This window comes from Phragmites australis, chromosome 22 (genome assembly GCF_958298935.1).
Source record: "Phragmites australis chromosome 22, lpPhrAust1.1, whole genome shotgun sequence".
Lineage (NCBI taxonomy): Eukaryota > Viridiplantae > Streptophyta > Magnoliopsida > Poales > Poaceae > Phragmites > Phragmites australis.
Window position 1 is genome coordinate 22,171,476 of NC_084942.1, and position 27,834 is coordinate 22,199,309.

Sequence of the window (27,834 nt, forward strand, 5' to 3'; positions counted from 1 at the left end):
TGAACATGAGGTGGAGAAGGGAAGCGTACGCACGTCGGGAGTACGAGCAACAGCAAGAGAAACTTCGTCTCAAGCGGGAGGAAGAAGAGCGCATGAGGAAGGCGGCGCACGACCGTACCGTGGCTCAGGCTCGAGAGGCTGAGAGGGAAAGGAAGCGGGAGAGAGCCCGCCGTGCTAAGGCGGCAGGTCCCGATGCCCTCCGAAAAGGAAAGTATCCTAGATGCACGCAGTAGAGAGTACCTAATGTAACCCGACATACTTTCTTTCCCTAAGGCATGTTATGATTAGGATCGGCGCACTAATAAGGTCTTAGTGCGAACCGTACATGCCACATTTGTTTCCTCATCGTGTCGTCGTATTTACAGTGTATTGTAATGTTTTCACCATGTGTTCAATACTATGTTTGTCCTCGTTCGCACCCCATACCCACGTAAAATGCTACAACTACTAATTACTGATTTTTTCCTCCCGTTATTACATAACCTACTCCAAATTTAATTTCTTAATTTCCTTACACCTCTTCTTTTTTTTCCTTCAATTAAAAAATAATATATTTTTATAGGAAAAAATGGAAAAAAAATTAATTTTACATGAAAAAAATCCCCTAACCGCCCTCTCAGGGGGCGGTTAGCACCCGTACCCGCCCTCTGAGAGGGCTGCAGCCCTCTAAGAGGGCGGTGGGCGCTTACTTTTACAAATCTTTTCGCCAGGAATCTATTTATTTAAATTTAAACTCGAAAAAATATAAAAATAAAGCCTAGCTGCCATGCCATGTCTTTTTAGTGCCCAGGGTGACCCAGCCTGGCATGGTGTCTCACGGGCTGTAACGTGGGCCGAGCCTGTAACACGTAGACATGCACAATATGACCCAGTTAGGTAGTTAAGTGCCCGTACCGGGCCAGCCCGTTCAGTCCACTTGGCCAGCTCTAAAGAGGAGTAGGCTCTCTCTCTCGCGCGCGCGTCGTGCTCCGCGAAAGGCGAGCGGCCGGACAGGTGAAGCGCGGGCGCGCGATCGATCCGGCACCACCACCACCGCATTCCCGTCAGCTCCTCTCGCGCGACCGACGGACGTGGACGCCACGAGATCGCGACGGATCGGTGGAGATCGATGGAGGAGGACGCGGCGGAGGCGGTGCAGCTCATCGACGGCGAGGGCGAGTTCGCGGGCGGGTCGGCGGAGCGGTTCATGGCGGCCGCGGGCGTCGCCGGGTGCGGCCTCTCCTACGCCGTCGCCTCCATCATGGGGCCCCAGAGCAGCGGTACGCACCCCACGCGCCCGCGCCGTCGGTGGATCGATCTATCTGCCCGCGGTTTGTTGGTCCGGTCACGTGCTCGATCGACGGGCCCGCGCGGGCCACCTGTTTGACGAAATGTTTCGGCTCTCGTGGATTTCTCTTGGCTTTGCGTTAGCGATCATGCGTTTGGAATTGATCCGGCTGCTGATTGTCGCCGAATGCTATTCAATTATTCATAGAAGTGTTTGGCGCGCTCGGGTGATGCTTGCGTTGGTTTCGCATGGATTATTGATGCATGCTGTGTTACTGCACTTCAGTTAATTTTGGTAGTACCATGAAGTCAAATGGTGTGCAGTAGAATATGGCTGTTTCTGGTCTGTTCTAACAGAATCAGACTGGAGCTCCAAAAAAAGAAATGGTGTGTAGTAGAGTTGTGCGATCAAATGGTGGAGTTGTTTCGGTGCCGTGTTAGTTGTGCCTCATATCTGGTCCGTAGTGCTTTCACAAGCATTGTTCCATCATGCATGTTGCATCTAGATTAGTTCGTTAATGGTGAGTGAGGACATGCATTGTCAAAACTGAGTACATAAACTGGCTAATGTCACTCCGCAAAAAAGAAACCTAGCTAATGGATGATTGCTCTATTGTATTAGCTTTGCTAATACACCAGTACTAATATGTATGCCTAGCTAGTGTACGACATTGCTACTTTAGTAAGCTAAGGTGTCACTAGAGCCTCCTTATTCCTGAGTCACCAAGGTTTTTTGCGCTTTGCATCTTCTAGTGTTATTTTTGCTAAATGTGGGTTACTTTGCAACCTTAATCGGTTACATGCATGTATTAAAGTAGGGTGTTTGTGCATGCCTTTCTCTTTGAAGCTGTAAATTTGCTGGCATGAATATGATATAGATCGAGCAAACATAGGGCAATGTTTTCCTGCAGTACCTGATCTCTACACTCTACTGAAGTATTATGTGATTAACGAATAGTGAAAATGTTTTGCATTTCTACTTAGCAAGCAGGAAACCTTTTTTTATTTTACCAAAATCGAACTATAAAAAGTTCTTTTCAGTACACATTCTATGGCTGAAGCCTGACACTGTCCTTTTACACAAAAATATAATATAATTCATATAGTTTAGCAATAAGGATTTATCTTCATTGTACTCATACCTTATTACTTTGAGCAGGAAAAAGTACACTGTTGAACCAACTATTTGGAACTAATTTTAGGGAGATGGATGCATTCAGGGGAAGGTATATACCATTTCCTTTTCCCCACATGATTATAAATTCATACATCGAGTTTTTTTGTATTTCATTTATTCGTGACTAAATAGCTCAACTAATTCTTTTATTGCTATCCATTTTCTCCATTTCCTTTTCATGAAAGTGTAGCTCTGAAGTGTCCACATGATTATAACTTAGCGCATCAAGTTGTTTTACTTCATTTATTTGTGGCTAAATAATTTCTCAACTAGTTATTTTCCTTTGCTATATACTTTCCTGTCCATTTTCTTCATGTCCTTATCATGAAAGTGCAGCTCTAAAGTATAGGTGTTATTAAATTTCAATTTCTATTAACATAAGCATTGTTGATTTCTATTTCTGTTTTTAGGAGCCAAACTACCAAAGGCATCTGGATAGCACGCTGTGTTGGTGTTGAGCCTTGTACCATTGTATTGGATTTGGAGGGTACTGATGGAAGGGAGAGAGGAGAGGTATGCTTCCATACATAATTTAATTACCATGTTCAGTGTCATTTAACAATTTTTTGAGTAGCAGTGTGCAGTGGTAGAAAGCTGTTTGAAATTATAGACTTACTAATTATAGTTTTCCAGGTTACCTGATATGGTTTTGCATAACAATCACCAAACATCGGAAGTTGGACCTTGCCAGGATTAGAAAGACATAGTACTACGTTTATTTTATTTGTTCTTTCTTTTTGTGCCCAGTGAGAAACTTGAACTTAGATCGTGAAACCAGATAAGTTTAAGAAATGATTCTTGATGTGAGCATAAGGTGTTCTGAGTTTGTGTTTTGTGCTGATCAGCTAATGTGCATGTGATGCATCAAAAGATGTTCAAAAGTCAGGCTCAGTTACAATTAGTACTTCCTTTCCTCCTGTAGTGATGCTCCCATCACTGAACAGCTTGCAAAATTTGGTTTTCCAAAAATATTATTTTTACATTTCATTGTCACTATTTTTTTTCTTTCTTGTCTTCAAGTAAATGCTATTGATCTTCCAATGATCAAAGAAGAACTTAAACTTCTTGATTAATATAATGCTTTAAAAGTTGCACTTACACGAGAGATGAATTAAAGCAACTTGAGAATGGCGCGTGGACGAGGCTTTTTATGCATGCTGCTTTAAGGAGGTTATTGGCTAAACTTTGTTTTCTGATGTGTCTCTGTTTTTAACTCATTTTAGGATGACACTGCATTTGAGAAGCAAAGTGCCTTATTTGCTCTTGCGATTTCAGATATAGTTCTAATCAACATGTGAGTCACCCTCTGTGATTGAACTATGTATAAATGATCTGCTATTTTGATATGTATGATAACTTCCCCTTATGGCCTTATTGATTGAAGCGTTCCTGCACCTATTACTTTATGTTATCACCATGTGCATATAGGTGGTGCCATGATATTGGTCGTGAACAAGCCGCCAATAAACCACTTCTAAAGACAGTATTTCAGGTACCGAGGTGTAACCTCTTTGTTCTTTCAGGTCTACCCTTACATGCAGATGGGGTATACTGTCCTGATGTATTTGTAACATTTGGACATCTGAGTTTGTAGGTCATGATGCGTTTGTTCAGTCCTCGGAAGACAACACTACTATTTGTTATACGTGATAAAACCAGGGTTTGCATCTCCTTTGTTATCTTGCTTTCTTGAATGAGTTGTTTTTTATGAAATCTTTTCGGAAATACAATCTTTGCTTGGAGAATCTCAAATACGCGTTGTTTTCATGTAGACTCCACTTGAACATCTAGAACCAGTTCTACGGGAGGATATTCAAAAGGTGCTGACATCCTTTTTTTCCGTTTCATCTTTGTTTACTAGTTTGTTGGCTTCCTCTAGATCTTATATTGTCACAGATTTGACCAGATATGGAACTCGGTTGCTAAGCCAGAGGCACATAAAGACACCCCTCTCAGTGAATTTTTCAATGTAAGCTATATATTTTTTCTGTACAGTCTTGAAAAAGAAAATTATGATTTTACTAGAACATCGTTTGTCAATATGAAGGTGGAAGTCACTGCATTGCCCAGTTTTGAAGAAAAAGAGGAAAAATTCAGAGAACAGGTACTTCAAAGATCGCTTGAAACTCGTACTGTAAAGAAAATTTCTGAACGGAAAGTACATCAGAAAGTTTGTAAGCAATTATTTTTCAAGAACCTTACTTCTACCTTGACCAGGTTCAACAACTTAGGCAGAGATTTTCAAATTCAATTGCACCAGGAGGTCTTGCAGGTGATAGACGAGGAGTAGTTCCTGCTTCAGGTTTTTTGTTTAGTTCACAACAGATTTGGAAAGTTATCCGAGAGAACAGGGATCTTGATCTTCCTGCTCACAAGGTACACTTCTATATCCTGATATGCACTAAGACCCATGCTGGATCATTATTACAAGGGATCTTCTGAAAAATTGTGGCTTAACAGCCTTAGAATTTTCTGCCAAACACATGGCGCGCACTGGCAGTGACTTGTATCTCTACCTACATAATGCTAATACTGTTGATGTAATGTCTTCTTTCACTTATTTGATATTCCTTAAAAAAAGGCGTTCGTCTTGCTAATTATCTTGAGAGCGACACAAAATCAACAACTCACATGAAATTTATCAAATCTGACCAGTTAAAATAGTTAGCTGTTAGTAAAGACCTCAATGTTGTGCCTAAATAACATAAAAATTTAGTTAAAGAAGCTACTCAAACTTGTTTATTGATGATTTATTTCGGTTTGCTTCATCGTGCAAGGTAATGGTTGCTACAGTTCGGTGTGATGAAATTGCAAACGAGAAGTTTGGCTGCCTAATATCTGACACAGTAAGAACTTACCACTTAAAGATCATGCAACTTTTGTAGAGGTTTTGGGTATACTAATGTGTTTGCAATCTTCTTTAGGAATGGCTTGATTTGGAGAGTGCTATCCAGTCTGGTCCAGTTCCCAGTTTTGGGAAAAAACTTAGTTATATTGTGGATGTTCACATGCAAGAGTAAGCCCTTGAGTGATTTTAGTCGTTGGCAATCTGAGTTTGTTCATCACGATTCCCAGTGCTTGCAACTTTACAATCTATCAAATGTCTTTTATGTTCTATACATTTGCTGATAGACTGATACAGATGCACTTCATACAAATTTTTTCTAAATTCCCAATACTCCCGCTCAAATATATTTGACAAAAAGAGCAAGTCTACACTGGGATATTTACCAAAAAATAATATTAGTTTGTCGTGCTGTTTTCTTAAATCGGCATTTAGAAATACTTGCATGTTTCCTTTCTCTGTGACCAAAGTACTGGCATTGAAGCAATAAGTTGGTCACCTTGCTGTTTTGGCTTCATCCTAGAAAATCCAATATTTATCTATGACAGGAAACTTCCGTTCATGAATAAAACTGAGAGTTGTGGATCATAATTTTCTAGGTATGACAAAGAAGCTGTCTATTTTGATGAAGCCGTTAGGAAAGGGAAACGACAACATCTGGAATCAAGAATACTGAATGTAAGGCATCTTGTACATTAATATTCGTTCTCCTCAAGACCATTACATCTTGTTATTTTTTTTAAAAAAAAGTAGTATATCTCCCTGTGAATTAAATTTTCTGTAGTTACTGTGCTACTTTCGAAAGTTCATCTGGTGTTAAAGAGTGGATGCTGAGATTCTTTCTTACTCATAAATACTGTTAGTAGTTTTTTTGCATTATTTCTTTCAGTTTCTTTTGCTGTCGTGACCCTAATTTTGTCCCAAATTCGTTGCAGCTTGTCCAACCTGCGTTCCAGAAAATGTTGAGTCATCTGCGCTTGAAGGCTCTAGAAAAATTCAAAACTGGTCTTAATCTTTCTTTGGGGAGCGGAAAAGGTTTCGCAGCATCTGTTCGAGACAATACTGAATCCTCTCTCAACGAATTTGGTCAAGGCTGTGCAGGTAAACTTCCTACACTCTTCATAGTTTCTGTCCTGCCTTTTTCTTAAAACAAACAGATAATTTCTCTAAATATTGTATGCCCAATCGATGGTAAATTTATCCCATTCTAAAAAATCACTCAAAATGGTCATATTTATTCCAACACTATTGTGTCTGTATGACCAGTAGACATTGAATGCTAAAATCGAAGTAGTCTGATGTCCTCCAAAGAACAACAATTTGAGTTTGCTGCATTTGATGATGTAGCATCTTTTTGATCCCTTATTATTTAAGTTAAGCAATTTGTGCGGTCATTTTGGAGCCCGTTTCTTTTGGTGTACCAATCCTTTAAAAAGGTGATACGTCAATCTGATACACCCTTGTATTCTAGATGCTGTAATCAAGCAGGCCAACTGGGACTACTCTAAAATACTAGAGAAGGTTCGGCGTGATATTGAAGATCATGCACTTTCAATTCGTGAAAACAAGCTATCAGAACTGACAACCCTTGCTAAGGTTAAGTATGGCAAGCTGAAAGAAAGTTCTTTTATTAGCTTATCAATGCATCATTTGGTTACCACATGTTTGTAATTACATTTTTTTTATACATGCAGGAGAAACTAAGAAAAGCGCTTGCTGAACCTGTGGAGTCTCTTTTTGATGCTGCAGACCAAACAACCTGGGCATCAATAAGAAACATTTATAAACGTGAGACGGAGTCCATCCTACCAGAGTTTCTGAAAGCCCTTTGTGGGTTTGAAATAGAATACGCGTCGGCGGAAGAAATGGTGTCAAATTTAAGGGATTATGCCCGAAGTGTTGTGGAAAATAAAGCTAAAGAGGAAGCTAGCAAAGTATTGATTCATATGAAGGAGAGGTTGACAAAATTCTCTATTGTTTGTTCCTCATATCAATCACTTTGTCAACCTTCTGACGCTAGTTCCTGTTGTTGCCAGGTTCACAACGGTATTTAATCATGACAAGGATTCAATTCCAAGGGTCTGGACAGGAAAGGAAGATGTCCGTGCAATAGCGAAGGATGCTCGATCTGCGGTACAGGACCCATGCCCTTCTAACATGAAAATAAATCCTTAGCTCCTTTGTTTTTGTTTTCTATTTGTAAAATGCACTTACACTTATGTTGCAGGCTCTCAAACTTCTGTCTGTAATGGCGGCCATTCGCTGGGATGACGAACCAGATAGGATTGAAAGCATCCTCACTTCAAAACTTCTGGAAGGCTCTGTTGCATCAAAGATTGCAAGTGCTGCTTCTGCTGATCCGCTTGCTTCCACTACTTGGGAAGAGGTAATTTTGTGTTTGTTTGCTCTTCCTTCAGCGAACATTGAAAGTGTATTTATGGCAGAAAAATCACTTTATAAAACTCTGGAAACAGGTTCCTCCAAAGCATACAATGATTACTCCTGCTCAGTGTAAGTCACTGTGGAAGCAGTTCAAAGCAGAGACTGAGTTCACCATTACACAAGCAGTATCCACACAGGTGTGCATTTTATACACAGAGCTTTGATTTATGATATCAGTTATTATGATGCCAGTTTTTTTTCCCTAGTGGGTGAAACAGACTTTTACTGCTCTTTATATTTGGCTTGACCTTTTTGTCTTTCACTCCAGCAAGCTCACAGGCGCAGTAATAGTAGAATGCCTCCTCCTTGGGCGATGGTTGCTATTGCTGTTCTTGGTTTTAATGAGATAATGGTGCTCCTGAGGTACTTGGTAGCACTATGCTCTATAGTTCCTTACACGCTGAACAATTATATGACACTGCTATTCTTATTGTTCCCTTCAGGAATCCCATATACCTGTTCTTGCTGTTTGTGGGCTATTTGCTGGCCAAAGCTCTAGCAGTGCAGCTAGATATCAGCAGAGAATTCCAAAATGGTGTGGTAAGATTTGAACACTTTATATGAAGTTATGCTTAATACTGCAGTTATTATCATCGCAGCATGTTAAATTCTGAAAATAATTTGCACAGAAGCTCAACTCCTTGGTAATGCAATACATCCCTTGCATAACAACGGCAGCATAGTGGTGCAGATAGGCATCCTTAGACAGGAAACCTGCAATACCTATTAAACTACTTTGCCAAAAAAAAACTGATGCTTACTGAAGAAAAATGTTCCTGTGTTTCTCATTAATTTCACTCTGTAGTTAAACTTGAGCTTCATGCAATCATAAAAAATGTAATGCCATATTGCCGACAACTACAACTATCGGACTTGAACCAATAGAAGTACATCGTTATAGGTCCTGGCTGAATGCAGGGTTAATCCGCAGTCTGCAAGAATGTCACGGACGGAAGTGTAGCATGAGTTGCTATTAGATACTCCATAATCAGTATATAGCTTCACAACCTATCCATCCTGATTAAACTGTTTCGTTCAGATTAGTGATACACTGATACCGATATGTTTGGCCAAAAACTCGTGTCAGCATTGCTTATCTTTTCCGAGTTTCTTCTATTAGAACAACAAATGGTCCTAAATGTCGATGAAACATTTGAACAGAACTTCGGGATAGATACTGCACATGCGCATTAGCTAATTACAGGGCAACATTTTCTGAGTCAGTGTCTTGTATTCATAGCTGAAGCAAGAATGTTATAGCAGTAGTAGCCAGCACCTGTCAATTATTTCAATTTGTCAGGGACTGATTGAGAAAGAGTCACTATTTGATGGTTATGTGGTGAAGATGGAGTCCGCTTCCCCTCCCTCTCCTCCACCGTCCCTCACCCCGAGCTCGGCGTCCACCCACCACCCATCATCGGACCTTCGCCGCCCGGCGGCCTCTAGCCCAATCCTTTCTCCGGTGACATCTTCTCCCCTATCTCCTCTCGCTCCCCCCTTCCATCCTAGAGCCTCCTCCGCAGGTCACTCGAAGTTGCAGCGGTGGCTCCATGACACCCTGGCTTCTACCTTTTCGGCTGAGCGGTCACCATTGCAACCACAGTTGGTTGGGGCGCCGGCTCCTGATGCCGATCGGTTCACGACGGCGCAAAAGGGGAAGGTTGTTCTTCAGGGCGCAGAACGCGATCCACCTCACCGCCATGCTGCTCCCTCTAGCTTTATGGTCGTTGCTAGAGGGGCTTGGCCTCTCGTCGCCCCCACGATGGTGGTCTTGGAGCAGTGCTTGTCTCCTGTGACCGCTCCCCTCTCGCCTTTTGGGCGCTTCGGCGCTGTCCACCGAGGCCGTTAACGAGGGTTGGACCTTGGTCAGTCGTCGTCGTCATCGTCGGGGGCCCAAGGGACGACAACCCTCCGTGTTGCGTAAGCGCAAGCGCAACCTGCCAGCAACCCTCAATGACTGTTGCCTCAACTGCTTATCGTGGACACACCGGCAGGTATATTGTCATCTCCCCCCCCTCCCCTAGTGCTTCCGTTGTAAAGTATTTTGACATCATGCCAAGGACTGCAAGCGATCGCGGAGTAGCTCTTCCGATTCGGCGGGGTCCGGCCGTCATCGTCAAATCTGTCATGTTTCCTCTGTCGGCTCCACACCGGTGGGTTCAGCAGCTGGGACCGACATCCCACCTCTCTATCAGAGTCCTCAGGCGGGTTCCACCCCCACTGAATCGGTGGCTTTGGGACCCACTCCTCCATGCTCACCCCCGGCGGCCATGATCATTACTCCAACGCAGATCTCCGCCAAGGAGATTGTTGTCCCTCACCCTATGCTGACGGAAGAGCGCTGCATCGTGCCTTGGTCAAACGCTTTCTCCGTTGATGAGAATCATCTCCATTGGGCGCTTTTGGCTTACGCCGATCGTGCTAGACGGGGCTTTCAAGCTCATGAGCTGGCCAGCATCATCATAGGAAGTCTCGGCATCCAGGCGAAGGAGTTCAACATAAAAAGCTTCTACTCTGATAACTTTCTGGTGGTTTGCCGTTCGCAGAGCGCGCGCGACACCATTCTCGCTGCCAGCGGCCTGCCTTTGCAAGGAGAGGTTCGTTGGTTCTTCAGACCTTGGACACGTTTAGCCTATGCGTCCGGCGGTGCGCTTGCCTACCGGGTCATCGTTTCCTTCACCGGCATTCCTCCGCATGCTTGGTCTATCAACACAGCTCAACGCTTTCTCAGTCATCACTGCTGGGTCGAGAAGCTTGAGGACGACACAGTCTTAGCGGATCGGGCCGACCTCCATGTTGTGGCTTGGTGCGACCTACTAGCGAACATCCCCAACAACGTCATCATGGAGATGACGGAACCTTGCATCCCCATTTGCTACGACGACCCCAGACCCCAGCATGAACAGTTGTTCGACAACATCTCACCGTACATCATGGAGACGAAAATTTTGAGATACACCGTTTCCATTCGGCTTGTAACACTGGCTGAATTTCACATTCCATCTTCTAGCATCGAAGGATCAGCCTCTTCTGATGGAGGGGGCGACGAAGTTGGCGGAGGTCTGCCCGATGGTAGTGGTTTGGGTCTCTCAGGCCTACCTCGAGGGAGGCAGCTGACGTTCCTTCCACTGCTGGGAGCAGCAGGGCTGGCGGCCAGGACGATTGTCGGATATGCTATGGGTGTCCATTGGGTGGCCGATACCATACCTTTGTCCTCGAAAATCGTGTGTGTCCCATTCGGATCCTTTTGTGGTGCGCCTGTCAAGAAGATGCCCCTTCACATGTCTGGTGCCGCATTGTTACCTTTCGGCGGGTCACAAACCTGGGCGCATGACCCTGTCATCGCTCCCATACTCACCAATGACGACACTCCACCTAGACCCTACGATCCCATGGCAGAGGAGCTCCGGGCTTGCGTCAGGCTGGCCAGTAGTAGCCATAGCAAGCCATTGGCACCCCGACACGTCACATTGGTGTACTCGAGGCGCAAACATCAAGCAAAAACCTCTAATGGTCTTTTGCAGTGCGAGGACACAGCTTCTCTGCTCACCAATCCAGGCACACACTCCACGCCTCCTTTGGCCTTGGGCCCCTGCTCTCCTGCTGGCCAACTATCCACAACCGGTGGATGTCGGTTCGCAGCGCGTTCCGCTAGGCGGGCCTCTACAATGTGAGGGGGCAACTAGCCTGATCACTAAGGCATTGGCCTTGAGGCTGACACCCCGATTGAATTCCTTAATCACTAGTAGTCAGAGTGCGTTCATTGCTAGCCGCTCGATTCATCATAACTTCCAATTGGTGCACTCCACCGCAAGGATACTCAAGAAATCAAAGAGGCCTAAAATCCTTTTTAAATTGGACATCGCTAAGGCCTTCGACTCTATAAATTAGGCTTTTCTTATGGAGGTTTTATGGGCGTGGGGATTTGGTCCCCGCTGGTGTGGTTGGATTGAGGCCATTCTTGGTTCTTCGTCCTCTCGGATCCTTCTTAACTCCGTCCCTGGGCCACCTCTAAACCATCACTGTGGCTTGCAGCAAGGGGATTCACTCCCCCCCCCCCTTTTCTATTTGTGTTGGTAATGGACATTCTTTCACGGTTACTTACCAAGGCCGGCGAGGCGGGCATCGTCGACCAAATGGGGCACGACTCAATCCAACATTGCTGCTCCCTTTACATCGATGACGTGGTTATCTTCTTCTCGCCATTTGCGCATGACATCCGAGCACACTTAGCTATTCTCCATTTCTACGGGGTGGCGTCGGGGCTCCAAACAAATCTGTCTAAGTGCGTGGCTGTTCCAATATCCTGTTCTGATGGCAACATCAAGACTATCAACGAATACCTCCCATGTGGTTTGTCTGCCTTCCCAATCCAATATCTGGGAGTGCCACTCACAACTGGTCGCCTCCGCAAATGCCACCTACAACCGATTGCGGACAGGGTTGTTGCTAAGCTTCCGGTTTGGCAAGCAAAGTTGATTTCCAAACCAGGCTGGTCAATCCTGGTCAAAACAGTATTGACATCAACTCCGTTACACACGCTCGTTTCAATTGCTATACCGTCATGGGTGATCAAAGAAATTGACAAGATTCGTAAACCTTTCCTTTCGACCGGTGACAAAGAAATGTCTGGAGGCCACTGCACTATAGCTTGGTCCAGTGTTTGCTGGCCAATGGATTTTGGCGGCTTAGGGATTCAGGACCTAAGGCTCGCCGGCTTGGCTTTGCGCTTCAGGTGGTTGTGGTGGCAACGGTGCGATCATTCAAAGCCTTGGGCCATGCTGCCGATCAAACATGAGCGGGAAGTTGCTGCACTCTTTGATGCCTCTACAATCTTCGTGGTTGGTAATCTACGTTCTTCTGGACCGATGCTTGGATTAGGGGCCGCTCTATTCGCTTGATGGCGCCGGACCTTTCTGCGTGCCTCAAAGCTCAAGGTGCAGAACGATCAGGGCAGCTTTGCTCAATCGAAATTGGGTTCAAGATATTACTGGTCCCCTTTCCATTTCAGCACTTGGCCAATAGTTGCATCTTTGGATGCAACTTGAATCTATTACTCTAGGTAATGAGGAGGATCATGTGATTTGACGTTGGACCTCAACTGGTGTGTACTCAGCTTCTTCGGCATATTAGCTCATGTTACAGGGAGCAATCCGTTTGGAAGGAGCTCGACTGTTGTGGAGGGCGTGGGCACCCTAGAAGATTAAGTTCTTTGGGTGGTTGATGCTTGATGATCGTCTTTGGACCACGGCTCGGAGGGGAAGACACGGATTGCATTCTGATGAGGTGTGTGCTCACTGCTCTCAGCTTCCTGAAACAACCGATCACCTCCTCCTACACTGCAACCTAGCTCGGGAAATATGGTGGCGGGTGGTGGGCGTACAAGCTCTTGCTCAGGACAGCTCTATTCTACTCTGGTGGACCGAGTTTCAGGAGCGCGTGAGAAGAGACTACCGGAAAGGATTGAACTCCCTGATTCTCCTAACCTGCTGGCGTGTTTGGCTTTCACGTAATGACATAATTTTCAACAATCAACGCATCTCTACCGACTCACTGGTAGCCTTTATATGGGAGGATGTAGACACTTGGTGTGCCGCCGGAGCAAAGAATATGTCCATTCTCTTGGAGCGCCTACGTAGTTTTGGATCAGTCATCTAGCTGACGCTGTTGCCTAGCCTCTCTAGTTGTGTCTTTTTGTTGTATAAGCTCGTATCCGGAACCCTTATAACATGACCTGTATTGGTCGCTATGTAAGACCCGCTTAGGGTTTTTTCTTCTAAATACAAAGATGTACAGTTCTCTTGTGTTGAGAAAAAAGAATGTTATGTCAGTGCTTCAGACCTTCAGTTGCCTCAGCGTTGTTCAGTCTAAAATATGCTTATTACGACAAGTTAAACTGATGTATTGTGCAGGTTCCTGGGATCATCTCTGTTTCAGCAAAACTACTGCCGGCAATACAGAACCTCGTAAACAAAGTCGCAGCAGAGCACCACCCTCAGGCTGCAGAACCCCCACAGCCGCAACCGCAGCCACCCCCACTGCTCCTGAGTCCAAGAAGCCCCATGAGCGAGTTGCGGAGGCTGCACATGCCATCGAGCCCGGTGCGCAAGGTAGCATCACCATCGCCATCCTCACCGTCGTCGTCGTCCACCATGTCGTCTCCTAGGCACGTTGTCGAGGGTCAGAAACAAAAACCAGCAGGAGGAGAGCCTGAGAACGAGTCCAACAGCGCTGACTCGATAGTGTGATATATATATTGTGAAACTAGAAGGTATGGGCCTTTTGTTGTCCCCATTTCGATGCATATATAGTCCTGATGATAATAGTGATCTTTCTTCTGTAGATATCAAAAGAGAAATAATGTGGCACCCTTCTCTTGCAATTATCTTGCAAGGAGGGCTAATACGTAGATGGACAATTGCTACCTGACACCATTTTTCAGCATGTATAGAGGAACTACCCAATTGAAAATCCTAGGATCTTTTCAATGGGTTAAAAAGGAGCCCATGATCCACACTTTTCAATTCTTCTGGATGCAAACATTGTAAATTGTTTAAATGCCACATGGGTTCAATGACTATATTTGTTAGATTCTGCTGAGAGCTACTCCTACATGCATTATTCGTGCATAGTTATCAGTTATTTAGTTACTTCTATGCCCTCGAAAAGAAGAATAATTACTAGATACAGCACTTCAAAAACTACACATGCACTCTATTACTCTTGCTCTCCCGAGATGCAAAGGACAAGGGCACTGTTCTCTACATGGTATTGCCTCTGGGACGTCTGCAAGGAGCCAAGACATGCCCCATGCTCCCAGTCTCCCAAGACCCACCCAGCCATTGTTTTCTCCCTCCTGGCACGGAGAGGAGTCACAATGTCACGTACAGGTGAACGTTACGGGAGACGGCGCGGCAGGGCACATGGAGAGATTCGGCGTGTATTCTCTGCCGGCTTCGTCACGTGGCCGCTGCCGTTTGGTAGCTAGCTGTGACTTGCGAGATCACACGACATGGCTTTGGTTTACCTGCACATCAAGGATACAAGCACAAGGGTAGGTACATGGTATGCGAATATGTGATATCTATCCATCCATGCATGCATCATCCAGCATGCACTGATCAGTCAGAAATTCAGAGTAGCATAACCTTTTCTTCTCGTACAATTTGGAGTGTCTAGAGGGAATAGTGTAGCCAGAGGAAGCTGGAATCTGGGTATCCAAAGCATAGGATTCTTCAACCTTTTTTTAAAAGAAAAAAGTTTATTAGAAAAACAAGGTCACAATAGCAACAAATGCACTACACAAGCCCCTAAGGCTAGGCGCGCTGTCGACGAAGGGACGGAGGCCGAGGAAGGAGCCTAAAAAGAGAAATAGACTATACAAAGGAATTAATTCACAAAGAGAGAGGCGCCTTTCATTCTGTGCAGCTGCAAGTGCACGGTGTCTATGAAGTTGTTCTTCCGGTTATTATAAGTAGGAGTGGATCGCCGAAAGATATTCGAGTTTCTTTGCTTCCAGATCTCCCAGGAGGCAATGGCAAGACTTCTATGAAGAAAGGATGTTGAAAACCTTGAGCCGCTTCCTCAAATCATTTTGAAGAAATCGACCGAAAGACTCCAGGTTATTCCAACCGATGAGCAGCATCTTGTACTAAAAGTACATTAAAAAACAGATGATATGTAGCCCCCTATGTGTTTTGATTGCAAGGAACAAAATTGAAATCATCACCCTCAATTTTGAGGTTTTTCCTTCGCAGAATGTTTCTAGAGTTGAGTCTCCTCTGTCTTCCAAGAATGTTTCTAGGATTCTTCAACCTTTGCCCAAGATGGGGGAGACCCAGCCAACTGGATCTCCAAACCTCCAATTTAGTACTACATGATTGCAAGTGACACATGATTAGAGTACAATGTTCAAGATCTTTGCCAGATCCTGGGTTCAGCTTGCAATTCTAATACTACTACTGATTGCTGAATTTCCTATATGGAAATCGGAAACTGGCTAGAGGATGAAAACTTGAGTTAGGGCAACAGCAACACTGAGGTGGTGTTGCCTCCCGGCAGCTTAAACTTCAGTCCTAAAATCGTATTAACTACCTAAACGCATTGCATTACAAAACTGACAATCATACCGATGCCAAAACGAGAAAGAGAGGCTATGATGTTGTCTCCTTGAAGCTCTTTGTGAGCCAGATGGCAGTCTCCCTCGGAGATGCCATCTCGGGGCCGAACGGCTTCAGCAGGATCCCCAGCTCATCGTACCTCTCCTGCTGCAGCAGCTGCGCGCTGAACTCCAGCAGCCCTTCCAGCGCCTCGGCACGCTGCTGATACGACGAGGTGTCGAACCGCTGCAGCCTCGAGTCGTTGGATCCCCGGCTTGAGGCGGCGGTGGCGTTGCGGCCCGACGAGTCACTTCCATTGTCCCCATCGGTGTGTAACACCTGGATTGTGTACTTGTCCTTGGTGATCGACCGATTGATGAAGGGAGGTGTGGAGCACGAGCCATGAGCTGAAGAGAGCTTGTTGGTGGGGACCAAGGGATCCTCGGATGAAGCTAGTGGGAATTCTGCAATTCTGTCAATCCGAGGGGCGTTGACAGAGACATCTGGGGAGTCTAGCTGGTCGAGGATGCTGATGGTGCGATTGCTAGGTGTTCCATATGTTGGCAGCGGGAGGGATGTTCTTCGAGCTGTACGAGCACTTTTGTTTAGAGGTGTTCTTGAGGGCAGCTGTACAGGGGGAAACATAGGTTGAATGAATAAGGGACTACATGTTTCAACATATAAGAATAAAACAGGTAACATGGTCATGTAAATGCAAACTCATGCTTAAGCCAAAAATTAGCATAATTTAGACTCGGTAAACAAATGCATCATGATGAAAACTTAATTGATGAACTTGTGACAAATATCTAACTATGAGGACCACCAAAGCTCAACTAAAAGATAAGCTTATTAAGGTTAACATCAAATGAGTATGAACATGTGCATCTTGTAACTGAGAATCATGACAATTTTAAACAAATAGAGAGCACATTTATCGGTATTAACAAAAGCATAAATAACATAGAACAAGCTCATTGTGAAAATACCTCGCCATGATTTGTTCTGGTATAAGATGTTTTTGGAGGATCCAGCCGATTTCTAGTTGTGAATGTCTTGGCTGGAGTACTCTTGGGAGTCCTTAGAATGCCTGATGTCTTTGCTATAATGGCTTTACTGGTAACCTCCTCATCAACTTGACTGCTGTCAATGGACAGCTCTTTGACACTCTGAGTAGTTGTATATTCTTTGATGCTCCGAGTAGAGCTAATGGATTTTCGCTCAGGAGATGGTTTGCAAAATGTTACAGTCCTCTCATTTCCCAAAGAGTTTCTTCTTGCCACCCTTCTTCGTACAGAATCAGTTATATCGTTGGGAAATGTCATCTTCTTAACTTTGTCTGTCAGAGATTGATAAATTGGAGATATGTTGCGACAAGGACTAGACTTCAATTGGACTTGAAGCACATAAGGCTGAAGATGTGGATGCTTTAGCAGTTCTGCAGCCTGTATATTACAGTTATGTAAAAAGTTTCTATCAGGGTAAACAATTTTTACATTAGCACAACTAGTATATCAGTAAAAAAGGGCACTGAGGAATTACACTTGGTCTGCGCTCTGGACTTTTCCGTAGCATGCTCTTGATAAGTCCCCTACTGCATGAAGTAAAGCTTTCAGAAGCATGCTCCATTCAGGTAAGATGATGGACAAATAAAAATAAAAGGGAATACAATTCAATAACAAACTTACAAGGCACCAGAATATCTCGTGGGTAATGGTGATACTATCGACTTTGTGATCTTGCTAATCAGAGCTTGCATGTCCTGCCAAGAAATGATGAAATCAGATTCTAAATTTCATAGAGTTGCATGGTTATTAGGACAGAGATAGTAATCCAATTATATTTAATTATGAATATTCAAACTGACTTGGTTACAACATATATGCAACGTAGAGTGTCTTGCAATATATTCATAAGAATTCCTAATATACTAATATAAATGACATAGAATTTCCAAGACAAGGCAAATAATTATGGGAAAACGTCGTAAGAATCGAATATTCAGTAATACAAGTATATATGAAGTTTTAGTTTAACTAGTTGCAAGAACACAAAATAAATACAGACATCTCCAAAAAGTAGGTCAGGGACTTACAAAAGCTTTAAATGCGGGCCTGAGAGCAGTCATTTCATATATGCAACATCCTGCGAAAAAAAATCAATGAGTATTAAATCACAAGAATGCTATATTAGTGCAGAAACATGATTTATGACACTATAGTGATACAAACCTAGAGACCAAATATCGGACTTGGTTCCATACGGTATATCAGCAAGAAGTTCTGGGCACATATAACTTGGTGTTCCTACCACCTTTGTTGGAGCAATACAGTAATAAGCAACACCATCAAATACATGGAAGAAAACTCAAAATTTCAAGTCCACTTACAGAAGACGCAAGATCATCTGAAGTCAATATTTTTGCAAGCCCAAAGTCACCTACGTTTGTACAGATATGGAATTAAATCATCACCAGGACTGCTGAACTCATACATAAAGTATTGTACTTTTCTTGAGACTAAGTCACATACCAAGGCGTATGCTTTGATCTCTTGCAATAAAAATATTGGAGCACTGAAACAAATTGAGCACTTTTAGTCGGCATTACTCGCATAATTACATGCCTTACAAAGATAAAAAAGTATCATCATGTGCTCCGAATCAAGCACTGGTACTGACCTTCACATCTCGATGAAGAATGTGATTTGCATGCAAATAATCAAGAGCCATGAGAAGTTGCACAAGCCACTTGCAAATTTTCTGGAAAATGATAAAGCAGGTAAGGGTGAATTCTTTGGTTGCAGCAGAACCAAAAAAAAGTCAGAATAAAAGCAAGGTCAAGAACTGCACCTCCTCAGAAAAATGGTTACCATTGGCTCTTTTGATAGTCTCAGCCCTGGACCAATATAGATTGTGTTAGCTAGGAACTAAAGGTTTGTGAACAAACTATTTCAAAAGTTATTTAACCTCCCAGAAATACATACATGTCTCCTCCCTGACAATAACCTATAACAATGCAAACGTAGCAACCCTGAAATTTTAAAGAAAATGAATGAGATGCATAACAACAAAAGGTTTTCACCCAACCATGCAATATGGTACCACTTATTAACTTTGTTTTGCCCTTCTGCCTACCTTTTCTACCCATGAATCTTTGTATTCCACGATGAACGGATTCCTCACCGTCGCAATAAGCTGCATCTGCAAGAACATTTCCACGTAGATCATATCAGATCAGTTCATGGCTTGCCAAACTAAACATGGCATCATCATGATGAAGGCATGAACACAGTAATGTATCCAGCAACTAACTCTTGGCAACAACTAACTATTCTGTACCAAATGCTGAAAAGGTAGCATAGATTAACTAGAAGATGCCAACCTCCTGGTGGGCAGACCGGCGAGTTCGATCAGTTTGCCGCGCAAGCCGTATCTTCTTGAGCACGTACCTGCAAGATAATAGATAAGCTCAGCACAATAAAAATTACTGAACAAAAATAGCTTAGCCCATAGATGAAGAATAGTGCAGGTCAGCCTCACTTCTTCTTCTCCATCTTGTGCCTCACCAACAGTGCAGAACCAAATGCTCCTTTTCCAATCTGCTCCAAGACCTCATATTGATCCATCCTTTTGGAGTCTGCAGCTCACACACAGCAGGTTTGTTTTCTTTTCCTTTTACTGTCCTAGAGGAAAACCAACACTTTGTTAAGAAATCGGTGAAGGTGGACTAACAAGTGCATTCAACTACTCCCCACAAGTCAGTGTTAGCACATGGCTAGCTCAAGATATATTCCAAAGCAAGTAAGCAATACCTTCCATTAAACCTTGATTGTAGTACAATTTCAGTTAAAAGCATTCTCAGGGAAAAATAAATGGAAAAGAGGGCGACGAAAACGTGAGGTCACATGAAAGAAAATGCAAGAAAAGACAAGTGACCTGAAATTACGGATGCGAAAGCGCGACAAAACTTGCCGACAGTCCCAAAAACTGTTCTGAAAACAAGGGTCGAAAAGAATGGAGCTCTGACTCTGAGCCGAGATGTCGGCCTCGAGAGCACATCGAAATTGAAGGGGAGGGGAGAAAATCAGTCCCAACTCCTACCAACTTATAGTTGAAATATTCTAACAGTTTATTTACTGAATCCTAAATGCAAACTCCACGAAAAACATCAAAAAATGTTCAGAGAGTGAAATGCGATCCCCGAATCCAAGCAACAAAAAAGTCCAATCTTTTTTTTTTGAGGGGGGAGGGGGGGGGGCAGGAGTAGAATCACCAACTCCAAGAGCATACCAAAACCACTTGAGCAACATTGCACCGAACAGAATCAGCTATTCCACTATTCCAACTGATCGAGGAGCAAAAAAGAGGGGGGAAATAAAGCATCCTAACCCAAGCTCGGAACCTGAACCGCCAGCTCCACTGCGAATATTCACCTGAACCACCGGAGAGATCCGAGACCAAGCGCTCCCTGGTTAGAACTCACAAGAGAGCAGGCTTCGGCGGACGACGACGTCACGCGCGACGCAGATCTCGCCGCATTTGGTCCTAGACGGCGGCGGCGGCGGCGGGAAGAGAGAGAGAGTCGCGAGCGAAAGGGAAGAGAAAGATGGGTTTTTGATGGGTTCAAACTCCCCGAGAGCACCCTTTCCAATCCAATCCCCCTCTATATAGCCTAAAAGCAATGGGGGTGGGGGTGGGGAGGAGGAGTGGGAGGGACGAGGCCAAGGCAAGGCTCCCGAGGAGAGAGAAGAAGAGAAAGGCTAGAGAGAGAGAGGGTGCCGTGATGGCTCTGACTGAAGAAGTGTGATGAGTGAGGAGAGAGATAGGTGGGCCCCACATTGTGTGGTCAAATTGGTGCTTTTCTTTTTTTCTTTTGGATTGCATCCGTTTGATGTGAGAACAAAAAAAGGTCACTAGAATGCGAATATACTATTATACGGTGGCGGATCAGCTAATGCTCTCCCTCTTTTTCTTTCAACTCCCCTTCCTATTTTTCTCTCAGTCTCCTCTTCTTCCTCTTCTATGACAAAAAATTGGAGCTCCCAAGCCCCCCCGGGGATAATGTACTCTATAGAGAGCATGATCGTATTTCTAATCATATGAACTTCAGAGCTGCCCTAGTTTTAGATGTTAGAGACGGCAAAGTGAAAAGTTAGACTATCAGATAAAAATATAACTTATCTAGACTACGAGCTTGTTTGGAATGTCGGAATTTTACAATACATTTTTAGAAAATAATTTTTCGGTAGAGAAAGAGAAAGTTTTCCTAATGCATTTCAAACGGGGCTTTAGTCGAAAGTTTTCCTACTATTGGTACGTTAATCTATAGACGGTTGCAGTTTGAAATCAACAGCAAAAGGGCAGAACCGCATTTAGCTACTTCCAATCAGGGTTCACAAATGCGATCGAGCACCGAAAATCAAACCCTGGCGAATTCTTCGAAATCGCTAATATCGGTACGAATTCGTGAAAGTCGGTAGAAACTAGACAAATTTTGTCATTTTTTATTTTTTTAGTTTCAAATTTGAATCGAACCTAAATGCGGTCGCATTTTGAATGAAGTGCGGACTGAATTGATCGAAAAACACGAAATTTGAGCTGTTTTTAACAAATTTGTTAACCCTGCTTCCAATAGCTCTGAGTTTCTTACATAGCATAGGTCCAATAAACTAAAATCCTAACCTCGTTTTTTTATACTACTAGGGTGCATAGCATAAGGCAGGGGCTGATGCTATAGGAAAGCCATATCTAATTTTTCTAGTGCAATCACTAAAAGCACAAGTTGTAGTATTATATGGCATGTCAAATAACAAGCTTGCAATATTATAATCTACACGGGTACAGCATCCGAAACAAAAATACATACATGTAGCCTTTGTTTGTTGGCATCTTGTGAAATGAAAAAAAAAGGGAGCACAAGACAGGATCAGATCAGGGCCAATCACACTGCTGCTCTGTATCTCTTTCTCTCGCTCTTTCTCTTGTTGCTTCTTCTTCTCCTCTCCTCTTTGCTTCTTTCATTCTTTCTGCAATGGCGCTGCCATCTCTGCTTTTGGTTGCATGCCATGGTTGCTTTCTCTCTCTCTCTCTCTCTCTCTCTCTCTCTCTCTCTCTCTCTCTCTCTCTCTCTCTCTCTCTCTCTCTCTCTCTCTCTCTCTCTGAAACTTCACATTGAGCATTGCACTGCCATTGCTCCATCCATGTCTTCTTTTTACACGCCATCTGATGCTGCTCGGTAAAGCAGCTCGATCGCATTCATGTTTATCGCAGCAAAGCATTTATGGTTTCTCGACCGGTTGCTTTCGTTGCAACGTACCTGCGTTTAATCACAATTTGCAAGAAGCTCTGGATCGATGGATGGTTAAGTCACGATCATCTTAGAAAATGACCTGGTGCACTACAGAAACCTGCTAACCTCCAATGCGTGATGCATCCTCGTCATACAAAAGCACGGATTCTGAAAACACTTTCGAACGCACCAAATTGTATTGGATAAAGCTAGCGAAGCACTTCTTTATCATATCGAAAATATTTGGGAAAATGACACGCACTGACGCACATATATTTGTTATTGGCCGCTGCAAATTTTCCACTGACACTCAGCTCTGGTATGATCTGTCCGCAATTGGATTCCATTTCTTGGAGAGGTCATATTCAAAGTGCAAATAAATGATAAAAATAAATTGAAAAATTAGAGGCATGCTAAATGACTGAATTACCTCTATTGATAAAGCGGAGGCATGGTAAAAAAAAAATCAGCAAATATAACAAAACTACACTTCTTCAGGGTAAACTATCACAAAACTATACTTTTTTTTCTCATTTCAAAAAACACACTTCTTTTAGGTAAGTTATCACAGAGATACATTTTTTATTTCGATTTCACAAAACTATATTTTTTTTGCAACAATTTTTCACAAAACCACACTTTTATGCGGTTGAACAACCCAGACCTACATGACATACTCATGGAGGGTGTGAGTATGTCATGTGAGTCTAAAATCTTCAAAGTGTAGTTTTGCGAATTTTTGTTGCAAAGTGTAGTTCTATGAGATAGAATAAAAAAAATGTAGTTCTATTATGCATAATTCAAAAGAAGTGTCGTTTTGTGAAATAGAAACAAAAACATATAGTTTTGTGATAGTTTATCGAAAAGAAACGTAATTTTGTACTTAATTTTTTTTGAAAGATCGTAGCTAGAGCTTTCGCCTCAGGAAGCATATAGGAAGGTGCCACGGCATATGGGGCTTCAGTTGAGACCATGCACCTCACTCAAATGCTCGAGGAGGCAGACGATGTTTTGTATGTTAAGACAATGTCTCCTTTAATAAGAGAACAAAGTCATTGTACAAGCCCACAACACAGAGAATAGTGGGACTCAGATAAGTCACAACCGAAGATCACAACACGCTGGAGTTGGAGAAGAATAACGGCAAGGGGTGTCATTGCTAGAGGTGGAGAGGCGAGGACGAGGATCCTGTTGTTGAGATGTGTAGATTGAAAGCAATGGGAGGGAGGGTGAAAGCAGCGGCGACAGCAACGAATCGGGAAGCATGAAGGGCAACGATGAGGAGCAAGGGATCATGAGGTGGACATATCGAGAGAGAAGTGTGTGTGAAAGAGAGATCGAGTAGAGTGATAGAAGGAGAAACCCCTAATTGCCTCCCACGAGAATATAAAATACGAAGCTTTATCCGCTCGACTACTAAATTCTTCATATTCCAGATAATTTCACATAGGAATCAATTGTGATAACCACCATATCACATAAAGCTCTTATGGAAACCCGTCTGGCATTTTATCACAGACAACTCACTTAAATGAATTGTCTATGATGTAGATCGTTTTATAGACGGCTCCTACAAGCAACTGTCTAGAATTATATCACAAACGGTTATTGTTAGGATCAATTTGTGATGTTCCATTATACCAGACGGTTTTTGCCCTCTAAACTCCCCTCAAGCTTATGGGGGATGGCTCTATAGTGGAACCATCTGCTTTATCTCTATCACATAAGTGTTTTCTTAATTGACTATGATATCCATCAGATCTGTGACGTTCTGAAGCCATAGTTCTTAGAGGCGGGAAGGGAGAGGCAAAACCAAGGATTCGCATCTGCCAGTCAAGTGACCACGTGGTGACTCCAATAACATTCCTGCCAAAACTCAGGAGTCAAGTCGTCGTTCATCAACTCTTCTTTTACACGATAATAAAGAGGTTGAACTCTCCTAGCTTAAGCTTGTATTTCTCAACCAGGTCTATATACACATAAAGAAAAAGAGATGAACACGGTCTACGCAAAATGAAAAAAAAAAGAATTATCAAAGAAAACGAAAAAATGGGGAGGTATCGACAATCGTCTAAATGCATGTAGCGTACGTGCATGATATGAAATGAAATCCGACAGGGACCGACCCTGCGTTCTCACATGGAGATGGAGTAGTTGCAGTGGAATCCAATGCACAAACACCGGCCAATTATTAACAAAACAAACTTAGATGCATCTCATGATCGACACAGCCTGAGAAAGCGACCCGTATACTTGACCTCTACTGCTCCGGTTGGTCCAGTTCTCATCCGGTTCATTTGTTTGTTCATCTTGCACTTCTTCCCCTGTGTACATGCGTATTTCGTCGTAGCCTCTAGAAAACTCTAGTGAACTCAATGCAGATGGCCTTAGCTGTTTCTTAGTATTGTTACCTTAGCAAAATCCTACGTGAAAGATAGAGAACAACGACGGAGAGTTAATATAATATAGGCTGCGTCTTTGCTATAAATCATCTCTATAAGATTTGTGGGAGCACTAATTAATGAGATAACTCAAGAAAACAACCTAAAAGATTATATATAGAGATCGTCTTTTAGCGAAGTCTAGGAGCCCTTCAAAAAACAGAAAGGAGATTATGACTTCGAAGCCAACTTTTCCTGTAAGAAAACATCAGAGATCTGCACTTGGACCGGCCCAGATCGATCTCTGTCCAATACTTGCCGGGTATGATACGCCGTGTTGTCATACCAGGGACAGGCAAGCATGACCCATCGATGCAAAACTTGAGATGTACAGAGGGCGCATTTGCAAAGAATACCTTTTAACTTTGTGGCTTTATAAATCCGTTCCCGGCAGTTTACTGACCAGGGTTCACAGAAGTCGAGAAAAGAAAAATTCATCTATGTCTCCAGCTGATTCCGTAGCTTCTCTAGGCTTTTTGCCTTGGCTTTGTTCGACAAATGGGATAATAACCCATGATCCCGTCCCTGCGGTGACATTTAGGTCCCACCAAAGCTTCTGCTGCTACGAACATGGAGCATGGACACACCTGGTACAATGAAGAGGTCACTCCTAGAGAAACCATGGAAACTAACATCGCTACATTAAAAGTTTGTTTAGGATTCACGGATATTCTTCCAATTTTCTCCGAGAATTGAAGGGTTTGATGTAAATTAAGTTCATATATATATGCTCCGAATCGGCTTTAAGGCTCCTGACAGCCGGTGATCGAGTGCGCATTAGGAGTCAGCTAGGACATGGAGCATCGACTGCCGTGCTTTGATTCTATCTTTTGTCGGAAAAGTTCGGTAAGATACCAATAACATCGTCACACGTATTCTTTTCTATGTGTATGACATCGATAATGTTATATAGTTAGACTGAATAGTGACTGTTCGGGAAAGAAGCTGATAAATATGACTAATATTATTCTAGTCGGTTTGTATAAACTGACGGAGTGTGACAAGGGCATGAACTGCAAGCTAATTAAAGCGGTGTAAACGCCTACTCGATCGAGCACCTGCTGCTGCTGCTTCTGCCGTGACGTACGGTCCAGTCAAATGTGTATGTTAATCCAGCTCGTGCATGCTTGTCCTGGGAAAAGTTAAGGTAAACCTCGACAGCCTCGCACGCCCACCGACCGACCTCGATCATAAAATTAAGCATGCATGCATGGTCGGTGCTCCGTTTGCCGTTGCAAAACCGCTAACCGATCGAGTCGACGCATCGAAGAAACAGCTACGTGGAAAAAGAAAGGAATTAATAAGGGAGAGCAAGAGCTCGTGCATGGCGACAATGGCGTCATGCGCTCCGATCCGATCCGTCTGATGTTCGCAGCGTGAGAAGGAAGGAAAGAGAGAGCGAGTAGGCATGCACTTTTACTTTTTCCTCCTCTGGTTTTACTTCCTTCACATCGCATGCATGTCGTGGCGTTCATAACTCTCTCACACTGTTCCATACAGTATTCTCTCTCTCTCTCTAGATGCATCATCGCCCTTCTTTTTCCTAGATACCATCCTGTACCTGAGGAAGAAGCACGTACTGCTGCAAGCAGACCTGAAGCAGTGCAATATATGCCGGCATGCAGAGATCTGAACTTAGCCATCTCGGAGCAACTACAACGGACTAACCAAATCTTATCTTTCATATCTCATATACTAATTTTATTTACAACAACTATTTTTTACAGCGGCTTTATTCTAACAGCTATTTTGTTCAACGGTTATATTTTAATGGTTATTTTGTTCAACGACTATATTCCAACGACTATTTTGTTCAACGACTATATTTTAATATTGAGTTTTTTCAAACGACTTCCCAGCGGCTATACCTCTACTCTATATATATGCAGTCATCCGGTTGCTCCTCCTTCATATCATTCTTCCTCCTCCTCACTGCTACTCCTCCTACATCGATTCAGAAATGAGTCATCGCGGACTAGCCATACAATATGTATTGGATTCACCGTTGTCGGATGATGACGATAAAATGCTTCTTGTTGCAAGGCAACTAGCCCATCGATAACACCAACTCGGTAACGCTCGACGCCATGGAGGTTCCATGTCTGGATGACAGGAACTTCAACGCGATAGTTGGAGGGCATGCAAGACTATACCAAGATTATTTTTCAGATAATTCAACATACGGCCCAACGTTCTTCTGTCGCAGGTTTGTAATCTGTCCATGTAGTTTTCTTCACCTTATTTGCTGAACCTCTTGCGCTCATTTTCACCACATGTTTAGAATGTCACAGCCTCTGTTTTTTGCATTGCACAAACTGTAGAAGCATATGACCACTATTTTGTGCAGAGAAGAAATGCAACTGGACAACTTGGGTTATCTCCTATGTAGAAGATTATTGCAGCTTTACTTTAGCTAGCTTATGGAGTACCAGCATATGCTACAAATAGTTATATTTTTGAGAATTAAATATATGCTCTAAAAATTCAAGCGAATTAAAAAACAGCTAAATTTGGGAAAATTTCATTTAAAATATGTAAGAGATTTTTAGTTGGAACCAAATAAAGGATTCTCTATTACTTATTCTATGAGCACAAAAGTCAGTACGATTTTAGGAGCTTTACAAGTTCATCAATCAAAATTAGAAAATAAAATGGAAAAATAAACATACGTGTACACACAGAGCAAGCTAGCTAGTTTTTAGTTCTAATCGAACATTCACAGAGGGGATGACGAGTTGAACAGACTAGCTATTTTTACCGAGCTAGCGAGACGGGATGTCGTATCTACAGACACGGCTAACAATATAGCGATTCTGCTGGAACACTTATTTTTAGACTTGTAATCAAATATGACGATGGCGAGCCATTTAGCAATGCTGCAATTGTTGCTCTCAGCCATGAGAGTATCTCTAACCGATTCCCTAAATCTCACTTCGAGAGCCTCTCTAAAAAATTCCTTCTCTATTTCTCTACACGCTCCAACCGACTCCTTAAATCCTGCTCCCTAAATTTCACTCACATATATTTTATTAGTATCCTATAAATAAAAAATATTTACAATGACTATATTTTCAACAGCTAATTTTTTTATATATTTGAATTTTATTTGAATTCAAATTAAATTAAAAGAATAATATCACATGAAATAATAAAAATGCATATAAATAGGATATTATAAAGGAACTCACTTTTTCACCATATAACATAGGGCTGAAAATAATTTTAAAAATTAATTCATTACATAAGAAGAATATTAGTGAATTTTTTCAGATTTT

The 27,834-nt window shown here is 42.9% G+C and overlaps 2 protein-coding genes across 6 annotated transcripts; one reads left to right on the top strand and one right to left on the bottom strand.

The window, feature by feature from the left end:
* Nucleotides 1-944: 944 nt before the first annotated feature.
* Nucleotides 945-14,319, top strand: LOC133904964 (protein ROOT HAIR DEFECTIVE 3 homolog 1-like). The gene is made up of 23 exons (XM_062346630.1): nt 945-1,259; nt 2,426-2,492; nt 2,854-2,956; nt 3,667-3,737; nt 3,872-3,935; nt 4,038-4,103; nt 4,216-4,263; nt 4,350-4,412; nt 4,491-4,547; nt 4,661-4,819; nt 5,221-5,289; nt 5,368-5,459; nt 5,888-5,966; nt 6,224-6,389; nt 6,760-6,884; nt 6,983-7,245; nt 7,325-7,421; nt 7,516-7,674; nt 7,763-7,867; nt 7,999-8,093; nt 8,174-8,270; nt 13,643-14,001; nt 14,074-14,319. The coding sequence occupies exons 1-22, from the start codon at nt 1,109-1,111 to the stop codon at nt 13,976-13,978; spliced, it is 2,532 nt and encodes an 843-aa protein (XP_062202614.1). The 5' UTR covers nt 945-1,108; the 3' UTR covers nt 13,979-14,001; nt 14,074-14,319.
* Nucleotides 14,320-14,936: 617 nt separating this feature from the next.
* LOC133904925 (serine/threonine-protein kinase Nek2) lies at nt 14,937-20,593 on the bottom strand. 5 transcript variants are annotated; one of them, XM_062346577.1, is made up of 15 exons: nt 20,263-20,593; nt 19,370-19,507; nt 19,212-19,278; nt 18,965-19,030; nt 18,814-18,860; nt 18,680-18,725; nt 18,509-18,589; nt 18,361-18,403; nt 18,219-18,268; nt 18,061-18,142; nt 17,925-17,974; nt 17,518-17,591; nt 17,372-17,423; nt 16,819-17,274; nt 14,937-16,456 (listed from the first exon to the last, which is right to left on the bottom strand). In XM_062346577.1, exons 2-15 carry the CDS (start codon nt 19,453-19,455, stop codon nt 15,884-15,886), a joined length of 1,773 nt encoding a protein of 590 aa, XP_062202561.1. In that variant the 5' UTR covers nt 19,456-19,507; nt 20,263-20,593; the 3' UTR covers nt 14,937-15,883. The 5 variants fall into 5 exon arrangements, with proteins under 5 accessions (XP_062202561.1, XP_062202563.1, XP_062202564.1 ...); XM_062346579.1 differs by having other exon boundaries at nt 19,370-19,512; XM_062346580.1 differs by having other exon boundaries at nt 20,219-20,593.
* Between the last annotated feature and the right edge of the window lie 7,241 nt (nt 20,594-27,834).